The 27,200-nt window shown below is 41.5% G+C and overlaps 2 protein-coding genes across 3 annotated transcripts; both read right to left on the minus strand.

Moving 5' to 3' along the window:
* Nucleotides 1–26,061, minus strand: LOC116762440 (zinc finger protein 260-like). The gene is made up of 5 exons (XM_032649359.1): nt 25,893–26,061; nt 24,549–25,057; nt 24,129–24,258; nt 20,578–21,280; nt 1–1,248 (listed from the first exon to the last, which is right to left on the minus strand). Exons 2-5 carry the CDS (start codon nt 24,975–24,977, stop codon nt 333–335), a joined length of 2,178 nt encoding a protein of 725 aa, XP_032505250.1. The 5' UTR covers nt 24,978–25,057; nt 25,893–26,061; the 3' UTR covers nt 1–332.
* On the minus strand, nt 1,344–7,040 carry LOC116762399 (zinc finger protein with KRAB and SCAN domains 1-like). Of its 2 annotated transcripts, XM_032649315.1 has the most exons (4): nt 6,913–7,040; nt 6,322–6,777; nt 5,656–5,803; nt 1,344–1,781 (listed from the first exon to the last, which is right to left on the minus strand). In XM_032649315.1, the coding sequence occupies exons 1-2, from the start codon at nt 6,946–6,948 to the stop codon at nt 6,400–6,402; spliced, it is 414 nt and encodes a 137-aa protein (XP_032505206.1). In that variant the 5' UTR covers nt 6,949–7,040; the 3' UTR covers nt 1,344–1,781; nt 5,656–5,803; nt 6,322–6,399. The 2 variants fall into 2 exon arrangements, with proteins under 2 accessions (XP_032505206.1, XP_032505205.1); XM_032649314.1 differs by having other exon boundaries at nt 5,656–6,777.
* Nucleotides 26,062–27,200: the final 1,139 nt, after the last annotated feature.

The following is a 27,200-nucleotide window of genomic DNA, read 5'->3' on the forward strand; positions in this document are numbered from 1 at the left end:
TCACAGGTAAATTTCTTGTTGTTTATTTTTCCAAAATCTCAACTTTTCCAGCATTTATGACCTTTAAACAACTTTTCAATGTGTTATCTCTGACATTCTTTAAATAAGGAAGTTCAAGAAACATTTTATCTCAATTAAAAAAAATTCTGAATTCTACTTGAAGTTGTCACCAAACACCTTGGCAAGGAGTCATTTTAGTGGATTCTCTGGTGCTTAATCAGAACTGAGCTTCTACTGCAGGCTTCACCTCATTCACCACTGCTGGGGCTTAATAGGATGTGGCCTCTCTGATGTTGGATCAGCATTGCTCTCTGCTTGTATGCCTTTCCACACTACTTACATGTATAGGATTTTTCCTCAGAGTGGACTCTATTATGTTTATTGAGATTTGACTTACAGCTGAAGGCTCGCCCACATTCAGAACATTTGAAAGGTTTCTCTACTGTGTGGATTTTGAGATGATGACTAAGACCTGTCTTCTGACTGAAGGCTTTGCCACACTCTTTACATTGATAAGGCTTCTCCTTGTTGTGAATCCCCTGATGTTCAATAAGATGCTCTCGCCTTGTGAAGGCCTTGCCACACTCAGGACATTGGTAGGTCTTATCCCCAGTGTGGATTCTTTTGTGGTTTCTTAGGCCAGTTAACTGCGTGAAGGTCTTCCCACATATATCACACGTATATTTTCTTGGTTTAGGAGGGTTTCCGTGCTTCCCTCCTAACTTGTGTTTGTTGAGGCCTGAGTGTTGACTGAAGGCTTCACCACGCTCATCACATTTATAGGGCTTCTCCCCAGTGTGAATTCTCTGATGTATGACCAGGGTTGAGTTCACTCTAAAGGTTTTTCCACACTCGGCACATTCATAGGGTTTTTCCCCTGAGTGAATTCTGTGATGTATTATAAGTTCTGAGCTCCGGCTAAAGGCTCGTCCACATACAGGACATTCAAAAGGTTTCTCTCCAGTGTGGATTCTCCGGTGTTGGTTAAGTCCTGCATACTGAGCGAAGGCTTTTCCACATACTTTACATTCATAGAGTTTTTCTTTACTGTGAATTTGCTGATGCTCAGTAAGATTTGAACGCTGCCTGAAGGTTTTCCCACATTCATTACATTCATAAGCCTTCTCTTTGTTGTAGAATTGCCTATGTTCAGTGAGGTCTGCACTATGGCAGAAGGTTTTCCCACAGTATATACATTCAAAAGGTTTCTTTCCAGTGTGGAGGCTTTGATGCTTTGTAAGAACTGATCTCTGACTAAAAAATTTGCCACATTTATTACATTGATGGGGCTTTTCTCCAGTGTGGATTTTGAGATGTTGGGAGAGGCCTGCTTTATTTTTTTTTTTTTTTTTTTTTTTTTTTTTTTTTATTTTTTTTGAGGCCTGCTTTCTGACTGAAGCCTTTGCCACACTCTTTACACTGATAAGGTCTTCCCTTGCTTTGAAGTCCCTGATGCTGGGTAAGTTCTACACGTCTGATGAAGGCCTTTCCATATTCTGTACTGGAATATGGTTTCTTCCCAATGTGGATCCTCCTATGCAGCTGAAGGCCTCTTATCCAAGTGAAGGTTTTCCTACATTCATCACATTCATATGTTTTTTCACCGGTGGCATCCCCATCCTGCAACTCCAAACTTCCACTAGGCTCACTGTCTCCTCTGTATGTGGCATGCTGACACACAGTTTCATGATGTCCATCAGACCCCTCCCTACACCATAATATTTCTTCATAAGGTTCCTGCTTCACTTCTAATGTCAGGTTCTCAGTCCTCACACCACTATCTGAAACAACACATCATATAATTTGAGGAGAAAAGGCAACTCAAAATTAAGAAACAGACAGGTAGGAGGGTTAATCTTTATTTTAGATTTAACAGAGGATTTTATATCTTTTCTTTATTTAGTGTCAGGGGTTCAGAGAAACAGGTCAGCCAAGTAGAAGGAATGGGAGTAATACAGGTGTGGGAGTGAGAAAGAATAAAGCATGGCCAAGTTACCAATAGAGTATGGTAAAATTGATAGGATGTCACTTCTGTGATTACCTAAGATTGTAAGTTCCACCTACTATGAGATTTTCTCTATTGACACTCTCCCTTGCTGGTTTGCTGGCTTTGATGAAGAAAGCCACCATATGAAGAAGCCCATGTGGCAAGGAACTGAAGGTGGGTTATGGCTAGTAGCCAGCAAGGAAATGAGGCCCTGTGTCTGTGTGAGTGACTGACAGAGAACTGAGTCCTGCCACCATCCATGTGAGGGTGGAAGTGGATCCTTCAGTCACAACTCAGATGAGATCCCATCTTTGGCATTTTGACTGCAACCTTGTGAGAGACTCAGAAGTGGAGGGCCCAGGTAAGCCATACCCAGACTCTTGACCCATAGAAACTATGAGACAATAAACGTGTGTTGTTTAACTGCTAGGTTTGTGGTAATTCATTAAGCAGCAATTGATAACTAATGTACCACTACTACAAAAATACAAAGCTTCCTAACTATAAGAACTACTACAATTTAAAAAAGAGGAGGGAAAACAAACCACACACTTAAAATCATATGCATGTATATGTATATCCATACATACATGAACACACACAGATAAGTATTTATGCATATGTGTGTATATATGTTTATACTTATTATCAATAAACGCAAATGGCTTAACTATTAAAAGAAAAAATTTAGGGAATTCCCTGGTGGTTCAGTGGCTAGGACTTGACGCTTTCACTACCCGGGTTTGATCCCTGGTTGGCAAACTAAGATCCTGCAAGCAGCAAAGTGTGGCCAGAAAAAAAAAAAAAGAAAAAGAAAAAAATAGATTTGGTCACAGAGCAAAACCCAACTCTATTATATATACAAGAAACACATCTAAAATAAAATGATAGAGAAAAGTTATGAATAAAGGATGAACAAGAGAAAATTAAGCAAATGCAAATAAAAGAAAGAAGGCATCATGATCTCAGTTTCAGAAAAAAGGAGAGATTCAGGCCAAAAGCATGAAATTAGACAAAGAAGAGAACTTTATAATGCTAAATATACAATTTACAGTGACAATGGAACAGATATGTCTAATTATGCAGAAAACAACAGAGGAGCAACTTTCCTAGAGCAGAAATTATAGATGACATAAAGAGACAAAACAAATAACAGACTTTAATCATCCTTTCTCTGTCTAAAAAAACACCAAATGGGCAAAAAAATAAAGATACGGAAGATTTACAAAATGAAATCAACAAAATTAAATCTTATGGATAAATATGTATATCAAGCTCTGTATCCTGAAAATAGAACATCTTTTCAGATGTGCAGTGACCTTTAATGAAAACTATTTTTTGGGTCATGGAAAACCATAATAAAGTCCCAAAGGTGTAAAAACAACACAAACATTCTCTGATTACAATAGAATAAATCTAAAATTAATAACAAAATCAGAAAATAAGCCCTTCCATCTGAAAATTTTAAAATTTCCAATTATTGGTCCAAAGGCAAAATAAAAGCATACATTTCCGATTTTCTAGAAAACAACAAAAACACTACATTTCAAAACATTTGGGATTCATCAAAACCTGTGTTCAATGAAATATCTGTAGCATCAAATATTTATATTAGTAACAGATATATAGATCAATCCAGCTCAAAAGTTAAAAAATAAAAAGGACAACTAATTAACCAAGATAACTTGCTCATTTAGGAACACTTTACTGGCTTTTCTCCCTTCTGTGTCTCATTCCCCTTCCTTATGCTTCCTGGGAACACCTCTGATACAAATTACTACAATGTAAAATAAATAAATTTAAAAAACAAGTGAGAACATAAGGAAGGAATTAACAAAAATAAATGCAGAAACAAAATACAATATAGAAAAATAATGGAACATTGTAGTGGTAGAACAAAATTGAATACACCATTGTGAACTCATATTTTTTAGAAAAAAAAATGTACTTCTAGGTCTACACATAAAATGTGCTAGAAATATTGTTACCCTAGTGGTAAAGAACTCCCCTAGCACCCAGATTTTATACCTCAGTAGCATTCTCCATTAAGAAGAAGCAAGGCTCGTTCAGAAAGGGTTGATACCAAATCTGGGTCTAGGGAAAGTACAAGGTGAGCCTGGAACAATTAATTTTGTTCAGAAAGCAAGGATTCAAAATTCATAGGGTCATGGCAAAAAGAGACAGAGGCAAGATGTGAGACATCCATACAAGGCAAAGATGTGTCAGTCTGAGCATTAAAAAGAGTAATAACTGGTAGATTGAAACACACTGACTCAATGAAAATTACTAAGTCCATAATGATACTAACACAGAGAAAGTCCTAAAATCTCACGTTGCCATTTGAGGTACCTATTAAACCATTCCTTGAATATGAAAATTGGTAAATAAAGGGGGAAAACTAAGCGTCAATCTTGACTGTCTAATATGAAGTCAAGTCAATCTAATCAACAAATAGATGATTTGACCATTTCTTTACTATAAAGAAGAATGCCAGTTAATAATGTAGAAGGAATGAAAGAATTATAAAATCATTCTGTAACCCTTAATAAAATGGTTGACCCACACAAGAATTCTCAAATATTTTGTATTTTGTTGATAGGAAACTGGCCATTCACAAACTGCCAAAGTGACACCACACCATTACAAGGGGAAAAATTAGCTGTTCAATGGAGGGATCATCCTGTCATCATCCTAAGCCAGCCAGGGATTTTATAATCCCAGACAGGTATTCATGTCTACTTACCTAATATTAATTCTAGCCAAAAATGTTTAACTTGAGTCTTTCAATCTTTTTTCCAGTTTATGGAAATCCAGGGTACAGGGGCAGCAAAATAAATGATACAATGAGGAAGCAACCAGAAAAATACAGAGGGTAGGAGACTGGCCTGGGCTCATCAAAAAGTCTGGGCTGTGAGAGGGAAAATGGGACAGTGAAAGTGTTCTAAAGTAAAAAAGAATTAAAAGGCATAACAACCAGATGTGTTATGTGACCCTGGCTTCTAACCTGGTTTGCAAAAATCAGCTTTAAAGACATTTTGGAAAAAAATGGACCAGTTTGAATTTGGATTGAGTTTAGATAACATTAAGATGTATTGACAGGGAAAAGGGAAGATTATTAACTGAGCAAAATAGATTATAAAATAGCACATAGAAATGATCCGTTTTTGGTGAAAGGAATGTGTGTATGTGTGTATACACACATGTGCACATAAAAGATATACAGATATAAAATAAAAAGTCATCAATCGTAATCTCTGGGTGATAAGAATATCATGCTTTGCTTTCTTATTTTGCAACTCTGTATTTTCTAACTTTCTACAATGCATATATACTTCTCTGGTAGTAATAAGAGGTAACTTTCAAAAAAGTCAATGTAGTTTTACAATGTTAATATCCTATCAGGGTCTATTTATGTACGCATCAAAATACTTGAAAGTAACATTTGCTATAGACAATCTGCAGAAAATTCAACTGTGGATGTTTAAAACCGACATACTGCTGAGGTTGCTCTGAGATGACTTATCACCTGTTAATCATTATTACCTAAAATGTCAGCTCTGCCACTCTTTAACAACTCTCATCACAAGGAATTAACAAGTCACACTCCACAAAAAAACCAAAGGGGAGTTCATTTCAGTCCAAATTCCCTAGAGAAATTCTTGCCTCACCTCCTTCCTCTGATGCGTGGGGCTCAGGTCCTTTGCCCTTGAACTGGACTGCTGGAGGTTGAACTCTGGTACATGAAGATTCTTCATCTAGTGTCTTAAGTGTCACTGTCTGCAAAAGGATCTTCTGTTCCAGAGCACAGGCTGAAAGCTAGAGACAAGCAGCACTCATTAGGCCTGTAAGGATATCATGAATTTAACAGGGACAAAACCTCAGGGAGGGGTCCCCAAGAAACATCCCCCGAGAAAGACTAGGAGGAAGAAGCTAGGAACCAGGTTCTAGGGCGCTGAGAGGCAGCCAGAAAGGTAAGCAAAGTAAAGTTTGATCAAATATTGTTTCTGTCACTTCATTTATTGGCTATGTGTCCTTGGCTAAGTTACACAACCTCTCCGAACTTAGTTTTCATGTGTGATACCACCTACGTCTTTGCTGCTGCGAACGATGAATGACCAGTAAAGGAGCACGATGCCTTCAGTATCTTTACTCACCATCCCCGAATCTGCTGTTTCCCACCCTTCCCCTTCTTCCCCTCCTGACTGCCTTAGCAAGAAGCTCAGTTCCCTGCTGAATGCTAGGTTTCCCACTGTTCTCTCAGAGCCTCCACACTTGAGAAAGTTTTGCTCCCAGTTCCCCGCAACCACATCATATTAGTCTCTTCCTATGTGTACATTTCTCTTTCTTTCCAGATTCTCCAGCATGGTCACCACCTCTTCCCCACTCTCTGGATGATGTTCCTGCAGCTGGGCCTAGAGCTCCTGGGGCAGGATGGAGAGGAACTGCTCCAGCACCAGCAGCTCCAGGATCTGCTCCTTGGTATGTGTCTCTGGCCTAAGCCACTGATGGCAGAGCTCCGGGAGCCGGCTCAGTGCTTCTTGGGGACCAGTGGAATCCTGGTAGCAGAAGTGTCTAAACTGCTGCCTGAAGATCTCCCAGGCAGGAGGCTGGTTCTCTGGAAGGCTGAGACCCTGATTCCTGAGGTGGTCTTCCTCCAACTTCACTTTCACCATCACAGGCCCCTGCTGACCGCATGGGGATTGGAACAGCTGGCCAGCAGACTTTCTTGTGTCCACGGCCATCATTCCTGGCTTCTGCTGGAGTTTCAACTGGAGGCTTCTGAGGGCACCCTGGGGAATAAGAATTAAGTGATAAAGGGATACACGGCATATACTTCGAAGAACGCACACAATAAAGAAGACCTGTAACCAGGGTAACTAATTTTATTAATTCACTGAATCCACAAATATTTTTTAGAGGCCTACCTTGTACAGAAACTGTTCTAGGTGTTTGAGACGCATTAGCGTACAAAGATCCCTGCCATCATGGAGTGTTCATTCTAGTAGGAAATCAATAAATACAACAAATATGAAAAGTGTAGAGTATGTTACGGAGATAAGTAAAAATATATAATTGCTGGTGTGTGTGTGTGGAATGAAGGCTGATAAGTAAAAATATATAATTGCTGGGGGGGTGTGTGTGGAATGAAGGCTTGCACTTAACGGAGGAAGGTTCCTCCAAATCCGGCATTAAATACATGTATGTGGCCCCTAACCTAAAGCAAATTTTCAAGTTATCACTTGGCACCGTTTTTCCATACTTGAATACATATGACCCAACCTGTGGGAGAGGAAAAGTTACTAGTCACAACCAGAAAATTATTGATGCTTCCGTGTTAATCTGGCAAAACTGAGAGCGAAATCCCACTTCGCTTCACACAGTGCTGGCGGCCTTGGTTTAGTCAGAGCTTCGGAATTACGGTTCCCAAGAAGGGGGTCGCCAGTCCCGGGACAGGGTCCCGTCTTGGGGGCCTTGGGGCCGGCCTTTCCGGAGCCTCCCAGACAGACGTCTGCTCCCAGCCGCGCAGCCCCGAACCTCCCCGGGCACAGGGTGTCCTCCAGCCGGAACCAGGGCCGGTGTTAGCTGCCCCACGCGGCTCAACGCGTCCGGGGCTTCGCAAGGACGAATCCGATATCGAGGCGGAGGGACGCCCCCATAACCTCACCTGACAGGGACGCAGAAGTTCGGCTCCCGGAACCGGACGCTCCGGCGCAACGGCTTCCGGCGTCTCCCGGAGGTCACGCCCCCGAGCGCGCGCCCGCGACCCGCCTCCGCCCACGTGCGCAGCGTCTCCGAGTTACCCTGCGGTCGGGTACGCTGCGTGTTCAGTTAGAGCGGTTCGGGACTAAAGGCGGTGAAAGCAGTAACTGTGCTTTGACAGTTAAACCCAGTTCCTGGATCTCTGAAATTAAAAATAAAAGTTTCGAACACCCGCCTCTTGCCAACCCGATAGGATCTCTTAACTGAAAATGTAGGGGAGGAGTGCTAGATGACAACAGAGAAGAAAAATGATTGCTCTCTTCCATAAAGAGCGTTCCCGGGAAGTAGGCCGTTGGCGGTCAGCATCGCTACCTGTTTGTCTCCCCTCTGCCCTTCTCCTGGGTGCTTTCATCTCCTCTGCTCCTAGAACCCTCTCCTCAGGAAGGAACACGATAGCTAGCCTTTAGGATCTCGTGAATATACTGAAACCAGGAAGAAACACAGAAAACAGTGATGGTCGAAAAGTGGGAGCTGTTAAGGCAAAGAGCTTGGGCCAGAAGGCGGTGGAAATTTGCGAGAATGCATGACCCTAAGAGCAGAAAAGGATTAAATGATGGAAGAGGTTCTACTGTGGAAGAGTTGGAAGAGGGGGCGATCAAAGTAGGTGAGCTCACTGCTCTGAGGGAGGTTCCTCAGTGAGTTGCTGCTTTAGTCAGTCAGCAACACAGGGTTGGGAATAATAAAGGGAGTGGCAGACACAAAAAGGAGAATCAACATACGAAGTGGGGTGCTGGAATTTTGAAAAACCAGCCAGAACTGTAAAGTTGTCCTTGTCCCACTGTGCAGAGACCGTGGTGTATTGGGAACAGATTCCTCATGGCTATTACCACAGGAAAGCAAGACTCTCAGAACACTGGCCCTACAGAAACAATGTTGCTCACTTTGGAGTTTCTCTTGTGCTGAGGCAGATATTCCCCATCCTTCACAGTGCAGGACATGCATATCTTAAAACAATCTAGCTCTCTCTCAATTCTTTTTCCTCTCTCAATTTTTCTTTTTTATTTTTTTTGTTTTGTTTTGGTTTTGTTTGCGTTGGGTCTTCATTGCGGTGCATGGGCTTCTCGTTGCAGTGGCTTCTCCTGTTGCAGAGCACCGGCTCTAGGAGTGTGGGCTTCAGTAGTTGTGGCGCACGGGCTTAGATGCTCCACAGCATGTGGGATCTTCCCGGACCAGGGATCGAACCTGTGTCCCCTGCATTGGCAGGCGGATTCTTAACAACTGTGCCACCAGGGAAGTCCCTCTCTCTCAATTCTTGATACCTTAGAGAAAATTCAAAATCCCTTCACCTAGAAAGAGGAGAAAGGTCACCAGTGTTGTGATACTGAAGGGATTATTACTGAGTAGAAAAGGGGAAAGCAAGCTATTTTGAAAGCACCTGGAATGAGCTTAATGGTCAGATCTTAGAAAGCCACATTGAAGATGCTACATTTCAAGGCAAATACCAAGGACAATACCACAAAGCAACCACAACTTCCTGAGGAAACTGGAGAGTTGACCACTGCTCACATGTGTAGGAACTGAAGCCTCTGAACCCCACACCCAGGACCTTCAGTTCACAGAAGGGCTGGCACCTTGGGGATGTAGAGAGCTGAATGACAGAGCAGAGTCCAGAGCAAAACCAGCCCTGCCTTGTAAACATCCCTCACATTTCTTCCCTTCCTCGTCCAAAGTGGCTAAACATCTGTCAAATTATACTTACTAGGAATTATATCAAAAATCCAATAAGTGAGATCAGATAGTATAGGACAGTGGTTAAGAGCTTATAATTTGGGGTCACTGAATTCAGGTTTCTGTGCTGCAGTGCCCCTTGAGCAAGTCACTTAGCTTCTCTAAATCTGTTTCCAATTAGGGGACAGTAAGAAAACTAAGAGCACTGGGCATCAAGAGGATTAAACGAGATCACACAAGGGAAAACCACGAGCAGAGTTTTTGATAGAGTACACACTATGGATAGCTTTATCATTTGTGAAAAACTCTGAGTCTTAAGAGTCTAAGGAGAAATGACTAATATATCCATCCCATTTACTGTGTTTATGTATAAAGTACACACTTTTACTGAGCCTGCCCACAAGGGGTCAGTTGTTCTGCAGAAGATATAAAATGGGCAAATTAATGTCCTCCTTGGGCCTGAACCATATACCAAAAAAATTACATAATCTTTATAATCCAGAGGCCTATTATATAATTAGGGCACAGACCTAGAACACCTGACACTGATGAACAACAGAATGTTAATATGTAAATATATCATGTGGTTCTGGATTTAAATGTAGAAGGAGTTCAAGTATGGAGATTCACTGAGGCCCAGTGGTTAGAGTCTTCACGGGAGATGTGGAAGGCAGGATGGGCCCCGGAGAAAGGGAGCAAGTTAAGAATTCCTCCTTCTCAGGTTGGGAAAGGTTCAGGAGTTGGGGAAACCATCCTGGGGCTAGAAATGGAAAGGAGGCTTGTGAACTGAACTAGGAGGCTGGCAAACAGCAGTTGGCCAGAGGCCACTAGGATGGGGGAGATAACCAGCAGGGCACAGTCTAGAAAGGCTATCAAAGATCTGCTCAGATCTTTATCCTCTTCAGGGAGTGCCCTGCGTCCACTCTTACCATGAAGTTGTTGCTTCGCTCGCTATGGTTACATAAAGAGTTTTCCCAGACTAAGCCCAAGGAAAAGGCAAATCTTTTAAACATGTTACATCAAGCTTGGGAGTTCCCTGGCTGTCCAGTGGTTAGGACTTCATGCTTTCACTGCTGTGGACCCGGGTTCGATCCCTGGTTGGGGAACTAAGATCTCACAAGCCACGTAGCCTGGCTAGAAAAACCCCCAAAACAAAACAGAAAACATGTTATATCAATCTTGCTCCTAGTTACTTGTGATTTTTAAATATCTACATGTGCCAACTTCTGAAAACGTGGAGGGGTCTCAAGACTGAACATGACTGTAATGTACTGAACATAGCTAATTTTCTCATTCATAATTATTAGGCTCATTTTGAGAAGTATCAGAAGCTAGCAATCGAGATTCATGAGGGCTTTGGGCTCCTCTCCCCCAGCTATCAGTTCTGGTTTTAGACTGAAATCTGCTATGCATACAAACATTTATTAGCAATGTTCAGGAAAATTATCAAAAATTGGAAATAGGCAAAAATATGCTAGAACATTTTGACTCTCGGGGAATATTACATTGACCTACAATTGATTAGATTTCAAATGTTTTACAGTCCTATAATGTTAGAGGTTAACTTATAGAAAACTGAAAAGATATAAAATTTTCCTCTGCCCAGAAGAGAATACTAACCAATTTTGTATCTAATTTAGCAATTTTATTGCAACATTTTCCCCTCACTAATTATATGAATTTCAATTTTGTATATTCTCGTGGAATCAAGTCTACCATTCTGTTGGCTCCTCCATTAATGAGTTAAATAAAATTTGGACACTTGCTCATTATTTGTTAGAATGAGCTATATGAAATGATTGCTTACTCTAATACTTATAACCTAATATTTATAAGAAACATTTTCCTTAATTTAAGAGTGAAACATTGACAGCAAGCATGGACAAAAGTCATATAGCCTGTTCTGGGAGCATGATGAATTCCCAGTTTCTCTGTCTGCGTGGCTGCTCCTCTCACATCTTGGGTGAAAGGTTCATTGGAAGGAAATGTTGCTAAGGATGCAGTTAATCTTAGAGTCAGGATCAGGCAAACGGAATCTTCTGACATCAGAAAAGGTTGCAAATCAAGCCTCAAGTGCCATTCTAAAAGGTGAGCCATGAAGGACTCTAGATGTTCGTGCAAAGGTAGAAGGAAGAGACTCTAAATTCTTTTAGTCACTATATATCTTTAATATCACAAATTCCACCAATGAAAACTCACTTCTAACATTCAGTGTGTAAATTAGTAAAACCTCTGCTATTAATCGGAGATAGAGCTAATTGCTGTGCTTAATGCTAACTTCCTCTGGAGTGTGGCCTTTCTGATTAAGTGTTGGTGAACCACCCCTGAAGGATATATTACTGATTAGAGGATCTATCCACGTAGACAGTGAGGTCAACTTTTTGTGGTGTTGTTTGTTTCTTAGTAAATTACAGACCATACAACAAGGACAACCTGTTTTCATTAGACAAATGGGATGTAAGTTCAACAACCAAACCATTTTCCCTCTTCCATACAGGATGTTCCTGGAAGGTATGCAATCTTGTCTCAATGTTGGATTGTGTCTATTTCCTAATATCATTTCAGACAATTCACAAAAATAGAAGTGTACCTCAATATAAAAGACTCTGTTCATTTATAAAAATTTTTTTTTTATGTGGACCATTTTTAAAGTCTCCATTGAACCCATCACAACATTGCTTCTGTTCCACGCTTTGGCCCCTTGGCCACGAGGTATGTGGGATCCCAGCTCTCCGACCAGGGATCAAACCTGCACCCCCGGCATTGGAAGGCGAAGTCCCAACCACTGGACCACCAGGGAAGTCCCTGTTCATATATTTTATTGCCATAATGTGCCTTCCTAATCATATTTTATTTCGGCACTATTTTTCAAATAGATTTGTAATAATGTATAAGAAATGTATGCTTGTATATGTAGGTGTGTATACATATCCACACACATATATGTGTTCTTTTGTAAAGAAATCTCACATTGCTTTGTTTTGAATGTCATCTTTGTATATTACAATTACAAATAAGGTGTCAACAAGTTCTCTCCCTTTTTTCAAAGTTGTACTTATTAAAAGCTACCACCAATGTCTTCTTTTCTGTGAAGACCCTGCTGACTCCTTCAGTCAGAATTAATGTGCTTTAACATTATTTGGACTTTATAATATAATTACTTATTGTTTATGTAGCCTATTCTGCTTTAATAGATTATAAATTCATGTTCTACTTATCTCTGTATATGTCCTTGGTATAGTTAATTACACACAGGAAGGGCTTCATAAATACATACTCTGTATGATTAATACTTTTAGAAGCATGTGCTGGGGTTAGGTTAACACGGAGGGGCTGCTATAATTAGATTTATGGAGGCTCTTGGTTCTATGGTTGAGGAAGGTCCAAAAAGCTCAGGTTGATATTTATGGTATGCTTTATTGCTTTTCTTTAATATTATAATGTTAGACTAAAGAATAAAATTATTAATTTCCTCAACTTACATCTTCTCACTATTTGATACAGCTACACCCACTGAATACATCACATAAAGCAGGGACATTGTATTTTCCCCTGTCATTAGACTAAAATCTCTTGTAATTTTAATCTCTATTGAATTCTCACAACCACGGAACTCCACACATCAGGGGATTAGCTGGCTGAATGACTGCTACAACTATTCAATATGTCTCAGTCAACTTGGGAGAAGAGGCCAGTATGCAGAAGACTTATATCACTTTCCCCATCTCTGGCTTTCATGTATCTGATCTTATTTCCTTTGTTTTTAAATATCAAATGTCTTTTTAAATATCAGGTTCCAATGTGACCTGAGAAAATAATCCAAGAGACATTTTTGGCCAGTGAGTACCATTCCTTTAGCTGCACTACTCCAGGCCCTGTCTATGGGCTGAAGACACATCTGACACAGAGACACCAAGGATCCCCACTCCTACTTTCCTACACTAAAAGCTGGGAGGTCCCTCAAACTCAGTTGTTCCTTGTCCACCAATAAGTAGTAGACATATCCCACCATATCCCAATCATGCAGTTTTCCATCTTTCCTTCTGGAAGGACAGCCTAAAGAGGACTGGATTTATTTTGTACTTTAACTTGGAGTGTACTTTTTGTGCCTTAAATATACTGGGAAAAAGACTAGAGAATAGGGACTTCCCTGGTGGTCCAGTGGCTAAGACTCCGTGCTCCCAATGTAGGGGGCTCGGGTTCTATCTCTGGTCAGGGAACTAGATCCCACATGATGTGACTAAGAGTTTGCATACTGCAACTAAAGATCCCACATGCCACAAGTAAGACCTGGGACAACCAAAAAAAAAAAAAAAAAAAGAAGACTAGGGAATGTTTCATACAGATGAAATTAATAATAGGATATACGGCCATATTTATATTTTGATAGGAATTTAAAACATAACAAATTTAATATACCAAGTAGAAAAACTCTACAGGTCCTAAATGCTTGTGTTTTACATCATTTTGACTTAACATAGTGCTTCTATGGGAATAAGTTCAGGTAGAATTTGTTTTCCCTTTGTCACAGGAGATACTATTAGTGCAATTCACTTAATTCCTCAGAGGAAACTGAGTATTCATTAAGTCTCCCCAAGCAAGAAACTGTGCATGGCAAACTAAAGTTCCGTAGACCATAAATAAGTTACTCTGAGGGAAACAGGTGCCTTTCAGATTGTATCGTACACTAATCTGAGGGAAATGTGTATCTTTTTCACGTGGTTGTTTCATGATATGCATACCCCTCATCTTTCAAATGTTTTCTCTGATTTGAGTTTTTGTAAAAGCAGCATACCTTTTCTCATTAACCCTGACAGGTTATTTTTGCAAAAGTTAATAGAAAATAGGAGGTTAAATGGAAAGCATTGTCCTTGCATCTTTGCTTCTTTGGCCAAAATTTAAATGGTGGTATAAAGGTCACTCAAGGAGTAATATAATAAATATAAAAATAAATAGTGTAAAGAGCAGGAACATCCGAAGGCCAAGCCCCAACTAAGATGGTAGCTGAGAAGTTCTCCCCAAAGCTAAGTTCTCGGTTCTGTGTAACTGATGGCAAAGCATCATTACATGTATGATGAATTTTCTGCCTTATTCCTACTCAGATCAGACCTGGCTGTCCTTATGAAAAGCATAAAGACAGGCATGTCATATTGCCACTTGAGAAACTACTTCTCCCCAGAAGGCTCTTTTTTATACTCACCACTTTGCTATAGAGGGGTGGGCTCCCAAGGGTTATTCTTGAGCTAGATATTCAATGACTTCTCTGGTTAAAGATCTTGCCTCCTTCCAGAGTACTTTCTGCTTTTGTGCATGGGCTTGAACCTAAGGATAAAAAAATTTTTCTGATTGTACAGGTAAAGGATTCTGATGAGATTAAATAACTTGCCTAAGATCACAGAGCTAGTAAGCGGTACACTCTAGATATAAATTCTTGCAGTCTGACCACTACACTTACTGCTCCTTTACAAACAGGCCCAATTGGTTTGGAAATCATTGCTAATAGCTAAAACCTGAGCATTCAGTTAAAAAGAAAATTTCCAGTGGAGTTAGGAGACAGACAAATATCACAGTCTCAAGAGCAGATCTTTGAAGAAGAAAAACAGAAAGACACTGCTTTAGCCCCAGTAAAGAAAGGACATAAAATCTTGATTTGCTTCTATCCCTTCCCATACTTGGAAGCTCAGGATTCAGCATTTTTATAACATAATATTGGATTACCCCTTTCCCACTTGCTGGCCTGCATATCCAAGCTGTGTCTTCAGACTCTCCTGCACAACTACTGCCTCTTAGCTGGATGATTCTCCTGTATCTAAGTACAAAGCCCTCCCGTTCCAATAGGGTCAGGAACTACTCCATCACCAGAAGTTCCAGTATCTGCTCCTTGGTGTGCATCTCTGGCTTCAGCCAGCAATGACAAAGTTCAAAATTTGTGAGATCCAGGGACCTCCTGGTAGCAGAACTGCCTGAAACGCTAGGGGCGGAACTTCTGGTGAGGATGCACCTTCCCAGGCAAACTAGGCCTCTCCCAAGCATGTGCTTCTTTTCCACTTTCACTATGTGCAAACCCTCCTGCTCCTAGTAACATGAACTACAGAAGTCAGGGTTACACCAAACTTTTGATATCTTGGGCTATGATGGCTCAAGACAAAGTTCACTTGACTTAGGGTACAGAGTCAAGGTGAAGGCTCTCCTGGGCTCTGGGGGATAGGAACGTATTGTAAACAGAACAAAATTACCTGGGTGGCCAAGAATTTACATAAGCTTGTTAACTTTATAAGATAAAATAGTGACAAACCAAGTCTAACACTTTAGGGACAAACTGTTGCCAAGGCTGCGGAGACAGGTATGTCTTTGCATGGCAGCAAACGCCAGGGAAATCCAGCCCACCCTGCTTCCCCTGCGCCAACGAAGTCACACTCCGCATGCGCTATGGGGGTCTCGTGGGTGTTTGGGCGCACCTGGCAGCCGCAGCTGCGCACGGAGAGCGGGGCGTCGCCCCCACGCCCCCCAAACTCGACTCTAGCATCTGCCGTCTCTTTACAACCCACTCAGGAACCCCGGTTCTTCACCCCGAAGCCGGAAAACGGCCGGCTCTGCTCTACAGAAAAGAGGGAGAAGCGCTGGAGTGTGACCCGACACGTGCACACAAGTATACAGCTGGACAAGTCACCTAGGATCTCGGTCCCGGAGACTGTACTTCCGGGGTTTGTACAGGAACTTGGAAGGTCTGAGCATCTCTATGATCTCGCCGGCGCCCCACTGGTGGTTACCAGGCGCTCCCTCCTCACCTGGGCCGCCCTGCCGCCGGCCTCTCCAGGCCGCCTTGCGGAGCTCCCCCTCCTTCACAGCTTCTGCAGACCCAGACTCTTCTAGAGAGCAGCCTGGCGCCCTCTCGGTGTTTGTGAGTCGACCACTGCACCCAGGAAATGTACGTCGGAAAACAGTAGCATAAAGGACGCCAGACTTGGAGTCAAGAAATTTTAAAGCCTTGCACTAGGTCACTTTAAACATGTCACTCACTTTCTCTGTTCCAAGGACCAAAGTCAATTATATCGACAGGTCAGATTTATTATAAAATGTGTGGATGGATAACGAAATGAACTCAGGGAAGTTTTTCCAACCTGTTTAACTCACCAACCAAGTTTTATGCTTTCTAAGGGGCACTGGGCGAGTCAGGTTGAGATTTCCCTGATGCCATTCTTGGGTTTGCTCCTGTATACTGTTACCTCCGAAGTGCTTTGAATTTCTTTAAAATGGACTCTAACATGGAAGCCATACTTAAGCAAATAAGACACAATTTTGATGTAAACAGCCCAGAGAAACAAGTCTTGATATAACCTACTACTCTACACAGCACCCTTTAAAAGGAATTGCACATAACACCCCTGTGCAATATCAGTGACACGTGTGGTGTTAACAGCTTCTTCTGCTTTTTTCTATGTATCTGTGATGGTTAAATTTTATATGTAAACCTGGCTTGCATACCGTGCCCAGTTGTTTTAGCACTAGTGTAGATGTTGCTGTGAAGGTATTTTGTAGGTGGGATAAACATCTTCAATCTGTTGACTTGAAGCAAAGGATATTACCCTCCATAATGGGTGGGCTTCATCCAATCAGCTGAAGCCCTTGAGACAAAACTGATATCCCCAAGAGGGAATTTTGCCTTAAAACTGTAACACAGAAATCCTGCCTGAGTTCACCTGCCAGCCTGCCCTGCATATTTTGGACTTAGCCCCCAATCATCTGAGCCAATTCCTTTTTTTTTTTTTAAATAATATATACTCTGTTTCTCTTAGAATCTCGACTAATAACCAAAATCCTATTCATCCGTAAAGTCCCACAAATGCCCACCTAAATCTTTGTATACTTTCCCAATTCTCCCAGGCAGAACTGTTTCTGATTTGTGTTCATTTATCCTTGTTTTGTATTGTAAATTTTCTTTCTTGAATTGTAAATTCACCATTGAATCCGTGTTTTATTTACCTTTTTAAATACCCTTAAAATGCATGACACATATGTAGGCAATAACCGTTCTTTAAACACATATCTTCAGAAATGTATACTAGCCAAGTCACTGTGGAGAGACCTGTTATATTTACTTTTGTAAACACATCCCTAACTCTAAGTTTAGCAAGTCCACAAAGGTAACATTATTGACACTTATGTATGTTTTCATTATTTTTTTTTTAATTTTAATTTTTTTTTCTGTATGCGGGGCTCTCACTGCCGCGGCCTCTCCCGCTGCGGAGCACAGTCTCCGGGCGCGCAAGCTCAGCGGCCATGTCTCACGGGCCCAGCCGCTCCGCGGCATGTGGGATCCTCCCGGACCGGGGCACGAACCCTTGTCCCCTGCATCGGCAGGCGGACTCGCAACCACCGTGCCACCAGGAAAGCCCTGTTTTCATTATTTTTATTTAAACCAAATCAAGAAATACAAGTATCCCCTGCTTTTTGAAAATTTTCTTTACGCCTCTTCACCTTTACAAATAAAGACCTACATTAGTACCTGTTTTCACTAACTGAAAGAAAGCCGAAGAGGATTTTGTTTGCCAAAAAAAGGTGAAAAGCGAAAACAGTGTTCAACATTTGTTTTGCAGCCAGCCTTGTAGAGAGGTATCATGCAAATCAAGCAGCAAGAGTGCCACCACCAAGCTCCTTCCCTGGGAACTACACTCAGCATCTCAGCATTAAGCCACTATAGCTTTGAACTGTGTCTGTGAGCATCTGTGCTTTATCTCGATTTTGTGCATTCGTTAGCAAAATGTGTCCTAAGGTAACTGCCTCTTTGCTTTACGTCATTTCGGCTTACAAAAAGTTTCATAGAAATGCTTCACTTTCAGGTAGCAGGGGAAACCTGTATCCTACTTTGCAAATTTCTTGATTTATGGTTTTCCATTTTTTGCAAACAACCTATCAAAAAGTCAAGGATGACTTCACCTTGTTTCTATTTAGTTTACTCTGCTATTAAATAAAACCCTCCTCTGAAGTAGTCATTCTCCAGATAAGCAAATTCAAATGTCTCTAGGGCTCAGACACATAATGAAGCTGGAGTGTGGGGCATGGAAAGAACTGGAAGGTAAGAGGTCTGGCCCAGTGATGCCAGATCTTATTCTTTTCAAAATAATATGGAAATCCCATTTCTGCATAAAATTTCTAAGTGTTTTTAAGTTGACAGCTAATTCAATTCCTAACAACAATGAATGAGCTACACAAATGTCTGCCAAATGTATCTGATCCTTAGGATGCCAGTTTTCATCTCTGGCATAGTTCCCACTGCCAGAAAAGCTCAGTTCATCAGCACATTTCACAGGAGATTTCATCCACTTGGTTGAAAATTCCTCAAATGTACAAGTATTCTGTGAAAGTCTGCATTTTAAATTTCAAGGTGTCTCACTTCAGGGAGATTTAATGTTCTATCCACTTCTCTTTTATTTTTGTCATAGGTATTTCCCTCTGACCTGTAGATGTCAACCTCTAAGGTATTTCCTACCTGAGCCTTGAAACAAGGCAAAACAAAGTAAGTGATGGCACTAAGGATGAACAATTAGCACCTCCAGAGTTTTCTGGGTTGGTATTTATTTATACCGTCCCGATAAAAATATGAATATAGTGAAATACCCCAGTTTTATACACTTTCTACCTTATAAACTTTCTAGTTTCTCAAATCCTCCTAATAGTGAAAAGTATATTTCATTCAAAGTAGAAGACAACACCAATGCTTTTCAGATTGTCTATTCCAAAGGTTGAAAAGATAAACTAAAGCATAACGAGGACATAGGTATCCAGACGATAACAGTGGACAGTGAGGGAGCTGAGCTTGAGATCTCTACTGGTTTTTAGCATAAGAAAGTCAGAAAGATGTAGGAGAAGCATTATAGACTCTGCTACCTGATGTCTTTTCAATCCCACTACCAATACGGGATCAAGTCCAACTGGCATGCTGGATGGTCAAAGGTATTTCTGGGATTTTTTCCTAGAGATAAACTGGAGGAGGAATGTGTATCACTGAGATTCAAAAAGAAAAAGAAAAAAAAAAGAGTACATATGAATAAACGGCACTCTTGAGGGCACAGATATACATTATAACTCTTTCCTAAAAACTATGCCTGTTTTCTAAGTTGACAAAGTGAGAAGCAGGGCCTAAAACTTCCTGTGCTGCCTTGACATCTTTGAGCCTCACAGGGACCCAAAAGCCTAACCATCGGTTCCTCTGCTCTTGCTATATATGCCTCTCACCCAGCAGGAAGTGACCCCACTTGGCTGGTTCCCCATCAGCTGGACTAGCTACACTCCTCAACCTACTGGGTTTCACCTCCTTGCCTGCCCATGAAATTATTCAAACAAGTCAATCACATCCTCCCAAGGAAACCAGACATCACCCCATCTTATTACTACAAAGCCTGTATCCCAAAGCTCCTATTTGTTCACTCTGCTCCCAAGTGGCCCTCCTCCCCTAGGCTATGAGTATAAGCGGCTAATTAACTGCTGTCGATCCCATCTGTCCAGTGTCGGGTGTCATGTGTTTGGCCATCTTCCAAATCCTAGGGTAGGACTTCCTCCCTCACCAACAGGGTGAAGAGAAGGCAAACAAAACAGCAAGCTGTGTCGTTGAGTAGTCACTTTTAAGTGTAACTTACCTAGCTTACCCCTCATTTATATAACTTTAACAACAGCATCACTTTCCCTGCTCATCCTAAGTTCTCCTTTGCATAGTATGCACGCTAACAGTCTCAGTGATCTTCTGTTCAAAATCTGAGAGCCACTGAATCATCAGGCTATTCAGGGTATGTGATAGTAGTGACTTCAAGGAGCAAAAGTGCTGAAGGACCACAAAGGAGAAGGACCAAAAGAATGGGAGAAAGAAATAGCAGCATCCACAACAGACTCAGGCCAAAATGTGAATGGTCTGCTCCATTGACAAGCTACCGGCTTCTTTCAATCTGTTGGATGATATCAGAATCTCTTCTAGTTTGGCTACTTAGAATAACAATGGAGACACCACATCCCTAATTTCTTGAATTTATTACACAGTGGGTCTGTATTCAGCATAGCTTTCTAAAGTGTTCAGTAAGGCCTGATTTGATTAAAGGCCTTCTTACAATTAGGATACAGAAACAGACTTCTGCCCTCTGTGGATCCTCTGATGACGAACAAGGCTTGACCTCTGAATGAAGGCTCGTCCACATTCCTCACACTGATAGGGCTTCTCCCCAGTGTGGATCCTCAGGTGCTGAGTGAGGCTGGTGCTCCCTCGGAAAGCTTTCCCACATTCCTTACACATATACGGTTTCTCTCCAGTGTGACTTCTCTGATGTTCCATGAGTCCTGACCTCTGAGTGAAGGCCCTCTCGCACTCATTACATTTGAAGGGTTTCTCTCCAGTATGGATTCTCAGATGTCCAATAAGGTGTGAACTTTGACTAAAGGATTTACCGCACTCTTTACATCCATAAGGTCTTTTCCCAGTATGGATCCTCTGATGAAGAACCAGGCCTGTGTTTTGACTGAAGGCTTTCCCACATTCATTACACTGATAGCGTTTTATTTTATTATGAATTTCCTGGTGTGAAAGAAGGGCTGATTTATAACTGACTGCTTTTCCACATTGATTGCATTTATAAGGTTTCTCTCCAGTGTGAATTCTCCAATGTCGAACAAGCCCTGAGCTCTGAGCAAAGGCCTTTCCACACTCCTTACATTTGTGTCGTTTTACTCTCATGGGGTTGACCTTTTGCTGTTCTGATTTACCCCTATATTGAAAAGTTTCTCCACACTTTGGATCCTGGAAAGCACCCAATGAATTCCTTTCTGCAGAAATCTGCTTTGGAGCAAATTCACCAGTCACATTCCTGGTCTCAGCTCCTGCTGAAAGAGCAAGTCGATTATTTAAGTGCCACATGTCCCACATAAATGTCTGGAAGTAAGATTCGTAATAATAATTGATAACATTATGAATGCTTATTAATATCAAGGATTGTGCTAAATAAGCAAGAACTATCATCCTAATGGTTTTTGATACTCACTGCACCTATGAGTCATAGAGAATAAAAATAAGTAAATAAAACACGTTTGGGCCCCAGCCCAGATCTAAAAACTCAGAGTGGCAGGAAAGAAATGTAAATTTCCCAAGAGTCTTCAAAGGGTCCCCAATGAACATACCTTCTAGCATTCATCCCTTGTGTAGTCCACCCCCCTCCCACACAGGGTCTAGGCTGGCCTGTGACTTGCTTTATCCAACAGAATATGGTGAAAGTGATGATACGTCAGTTCAAGGATTAAGACTTTAAAAGGATGCTTTTGAGATCCCTGAGTTACCATGTAAGAAGTCCAGTTACCCCACTAAAGAGATACATGAAGATTGAGAGAATGAGATAACCTGTGGCCCATGCATCTCAGAATCTTGCTAAGCCCAGTTTTCTAGCCATCTCCTGCTAAAGTATGAGAAGCGAGTGAAGTATCTCGAGCATCACAGTCCAGGCAAGCCCCCTGATAACTACAGCTTAAATTGATATCATGTACAGTAGAAGAACCATCCTTTTTATCCCAGTCAATCCAGAGAACTGTGAGAGATAACATAATGGTTGTTCCTTTTAGCCACTAAGTTTTGGAGTGGTTTGTTACATGGAAATGGGATAGCTAAAACACCAAGTAATCACCCAATATTTGGTGATGCTCACAGCAACACAATGAGCTGGGTAATAGATATAGCAACTGAAACACAGAAATTAAATAATTGGTCTGTGATCACATGACTATTAAGTGATAAATCCTGGCCTGAAACTCAGGTTTATCTGAATTCAAAGACCGCGCTCTTTATTTTTACTATAAAAAGAATAGATACTCGTGGTAAAAATTTCAACAGTACAAAAGGTATAAAAGTAAAAAGTCCAAATCCCAATTCATCTTTCTCCATCACCCTGTGCCCTTTTACTTTCCCTAGAGGTAATCACTATAACTTTGTTGCCTACATAATAAGTTTTCTACTTTACTCCAGTGGCTATCAATTTCTCACTGCATTTAAAGGAATTTTTTTCCTCCAATATTTTCACACAAGAGCCAAAAGACTTTTACATAAAGACATCCACTGATACAGTGTTTAAAATAACAAAAAGAGGGAATTCCCTGGCAGTCCAGTGGTTAGGACTCCATGCTTTCAGTGCTGAGGGTGCAGGTTCAATCCCTGGTAGGGGAACTAAGATCCCAGAAGCCACATGGCGTGACCAAATAAATAAATAAATAAAATAACGAAAATACTGGAAACAGCCTAAATGCACATCAGTGGGAGACTATTAACTATTATACATGTATGCAACAGAAAACTAAACATCAAAAAGAATAAAATAACTCTACTGATAAGAATAACATAATTTCTGCATGTTTTCTCTAGGCCACAAACATCGACTGCAACTGAATGAAGGAACTAAGACTGTGGTATCCACTGATTTAACTAGAATGTAAGTTGCATGAGGGCAGAGACTTTGGCCTTCTTGTTCACCTCTATATCCCCAATGCTTAGAATACTGCTGGACACATAGTTGATGTTCAATACATATTTGGTGCATGAATGAATAATGTACTGAATATTCTCATTAGGTAAAAAAAAAAGCAAAATGCAAAGTGGTGTGTATAATATGTATGTTAAAACGTACCCAGGATTTGTTTTAAGTGGGTATGGTAAGACACGCAGACCTGGAAAGGACTATACGAAGAAAGAAATTTTTTACACTCGTAGATCCCAAGGAACAGAAGACGTAGTCTGCCATGCAGGCCTGCATGGGAAAGCACCACGATCGATCAGGAGGCAGAAGGGGAAGAGGGGAGAGCATGGCCTAGAGCCTTTATTGGAGTTTCCCCAGGAGGGAATGGATAAGGCAGGGTAGGTATGCTGAGTAAGCTTAGGATGGATAATTTAAATACTTTTGGCACACTCTGGGCTATAGGGATGGTCCCTAGTTCTCTGGTATCTGACCCTGGAGTGATTCAGGGCAGGGGGAATATTGGCTTGGTGTGTGAAGGTTTGATAAAGGAGATGGTTGGGGGACTGGGCTCCAGATTGGTTGGACTGTATATGAAAGGCCCACTTGCAGGGGAGTCCTTTGCTGTCTCTAGGAATTAGCTAGCCCTGGGAAGGCCAGTCTGTCTGTGATCAAGGCCCCAAATGCCAGAGCATCAAGAATATAAACAAATTTTTAAATATAGTCAATACGTCATGATACAATTTTCCCTAAAAAGTGGGGAGAGGCTTGAACATACAAGAAAAATTTTAGAAGTATATACTAGAGAATGTTAACAGTGGTTAACTCTTCGGAATGGAACTTTTATTTTCATTTTGTATTTTTCTATACTACTTGGATTTTTAAAATATAAGCTACCACTATTGTTCTATAGTAGCTAATTAAAACATATAGTACTAGGGCCCACTATAGTAAATCTATGGTAGATCTGGGTACCTGTATTGTTAAAACAGTTCCATAATGATTTGGATTCACAGTTAGAATTGTAAACCACTATCATAACCCAATTAAAAAATACCACATATCCCAATGCAAAATTAAATCAACTCTAGATATGCTCACTTTGTAAATAACCTTCTGGTGTTAAACTTATTCTGCTATTCTAGATACCACTTTTTTCACCAGAAATACTGCTTCCTAGCAGACGCTATACTCAGTGCTTCCAAAAGATCACAAAAGATTCACATTTTAAAGCTTACCATTCTCTTGCAGAGGAAAATGCTCCCAAGGATCACACTTCAGCTGGATGTTAAGTGACTGCTTTGCGAGGCTTACAGGTCCTACTTCCTTCCACAGCACTTCTTGTTTGTAATGTGCACTGGCTTGGACCTAAGGACATACAAGAAGAGCTGGGTTCATGAGAGAATCAGCAATAGTTAACTAAACCTCAAAGTTTGATTAAACATAAAATTTCCTATGGGTACAGAAAGCAGAATGATGAAGAAACCAGTGTCTTAATCAGTTCACAAAAGCAGTAGAGCTTTAGAGGGAAAACAGAGGATAATGTGTCAGTCCAGAAAATAATGGTCATAAAATCCTCTTGCTTACCCATGCCCACGCTCTTTGCTGGTAGACCCCTGGGGTTCTCATAAATGAACAATAGATTACCCTTTTCCCACCTGTTGTCCTTTGTCTCCAAGTTCTGTCTCCAGATTTTCCAGCACAGTCACCACTTCCTCTCCACTCCCTGGATGATACTCCCATACCCTGGCCTGCAGCTCCTCGGGCAGGATGGTCAGGAACTGCTCCAGCACCAGCAGCTCCAGGATCTGCTCCTTGGTGTGCATCTCAGGCCGCAGCCACTTTTGGCAGAGCTCCCGGAGCCGGCTCAGAGCCTCTCGAGGTCCAGGGGCCGCCTGGTAACGGAACTGCCTGAAGCACTGGCGGAAAAGTTCCTGATAAGGGTGCACATTCCCTACTTGGCGAGGCTTCTGCTCCCAAGCATGGTTCTCCTCTTCCTCTACCTTAACGATTCTCAGTCCCTCCTGCTCCTCTCGAGTGTGCACCACAGGAGTCAAGGCTGCGTGTTCTCTCAACTTGGTGGACATCTTAGAGTGCAATGGCTCAGGATAGGATTCACTTGTCTTACATACCAGGAATTAGGAAGAACCTTAGGATCAGAGCACTCCTGTGGGAGGAGAACACACTTAAAACAGCAGAATAACTACAGCAGTCAAGAACCTATGTCATTAATAATGAAGACTCACTGCCAAGGTGATGTTCCTGAGTAGCGGAACATTAGGAGGATAATATTCCTGAGATCCGTGAAAATAGATCAGAATTACTGAGAAAGGGCACTTGGCTGCTGATATACAGAAAAGTGCTACATAAATATTAGCATTAGAACTTCTATTGTGGGAAATAAGGCCACATTCTCAGACTTTAAAGACTTTTTAGTTTATAAGAACTACATTACAGGAAGAAAAAAAGCATATGAGCCAAGGCTGGCGACCACCATAGCTCATTTACCAAGGTTTTTTTCATGTATACTCATAATCTACCACCCCTTCATAGAACTGCTTCAGCAGGGCAGGATGGGTCTTGGGACACTCCTGTAGAGGGAAAAGGAGGCTTCCTGATCCTTAGCAAGGTAAGGGAAGATGGATCTTGCCACACTTTAGTAAACTTACTATGACAATATACACGAGCCGAGTCATAGTTATTTTTCCAGTAAAACTTTTACGACATTTAAAGAAATCAAACTACTTATACAGAGGAGTAATATACTACAGCTCCATAAACTGGTTATAGTGTTCGTTCAGGGAATAAAGGATTAAGCACCTAACCCTCAGTTGAGGCATTTCCCTCTCCCACCGCAACCACCCCCCACCCCGCCTCCATCGTGTATGAAAGAATGAGAATTATGCAAAATCTGAGTGGTTTATGCTATACTATAAAATCAAAATAACAGCGACAAATCCAAACCGAACAGTAGAGAGACAAATCGTCACTGAGCTGGTTACCAAGCATTGTGTGCACGTGCTGGGGGAAGAACAGGACACGCAAGCCGCAAAGACCTCCTCCCCGTCCCACCTCTGGGCCGTGGGACAACAGAGATGGGGCGTTCTGCAGCTTGGCTGGGGAGAAGCCCGACCGCTCACCCGCAGCTCTGGGGATGACTGGCGCTCCCTGGAGACTAGCCCTGGCAGGTAGTTAAGGAAAAATCTTAAGCCACCATCCCGCCGGGCCAACCAGGAACCCAAAACGGCCGAGCAAAAGGCGCCCAGGGCCACGAGGCCACTTCCGGTGCCCGCCTAGGAATCCGGAGGCGCGGTCCTCTCTATGATCAACCTTACTACTCCGCCGGCTTTACTTCCTTCACCAGGTTCGGCCAGGGCGGGAGGAGCGCTTCATTCTGGCGTTTGGATTTTTATTCCCTTCTTTCTCACCCCCTGCCTTCTCCTGAGGAAATCGGAGCCAGTCGGTAAAGTTCAAATCACCCACAAGTTTGCTGAGACTTGCCACACTCCAGGAGTTAGCTCAGAGCCCTTTTTGTTGTGTATTTATTATTGATGAGTGAAAGTTCTTTTTACATTCTGGATATGAGCTCTTTGTTATATGAACACCAGATATCGGCTCCCACTTCCCTTTTTACTCCCAACCGATGTCTTTTTGCTGAAAAATAGCTTTAAAAAACCTAATAGACTTTATTTTTAAAGAGTAGTTTTAGGTTTACAGAAAAAATGGAGCAGAAAGTATAGACTTCCCACATGGCCCCTCCAAACCCCCTCCCCGGCTACACAAAAACCCTATTATTAGCATCTTGCATTAGTGCGGTATCTTTGGTTACAATCAGTGAGCCAATATTGATAAAGTATTATTAGCTAAAGTCCATAGTTTATATTAAGGTTAATATAAACTGTGTAATACATTCTATGGCTTTAGAAAACATAATAACATGCATCAACCATTACAAGCATCATACTAAACAGTTTCACCGCCCTAAAAATCCCCTATGCTCCACCCATTCATCATTCCCACACTCCAACCCCTATAACCCCCAGCAACCACTGATCTTTTTATGTCTCCATCGTTTTGCCTGTTCCACAATGTCATGTAGTTGGAACCAGAGTTTGTAGCCTTTTCAGATTCGCCTCTTCACTTAGCAAAAGCATATAACATTCATTTCTCCATGGATTTTCATAGCATAATAGTTCATTTCTTTTTATTGCTGAGTATTCTATTGTCTGGATGTACCACAGTTTATCCGCTCACTTACTGAAGGAAAGCTTTCTTGTTTCCAAGTTTTATCAGTTATGAATAAAGCTGCT

This window comes from Phocoena sinus, chromosome 11, assembly GCF_008692025.1.
Source record: "Phocoena sinus isolate mPhoSin1 chromosome 11, mPhoSin1.pri, whole genome shotgun sequence".
NCBI classification, from domain to species: Eukaryota; Metazoa; Chordata; class Mammalia; order Artiodactyla; family Phocoenidae; genus Phocoena; species Phocoena sinus.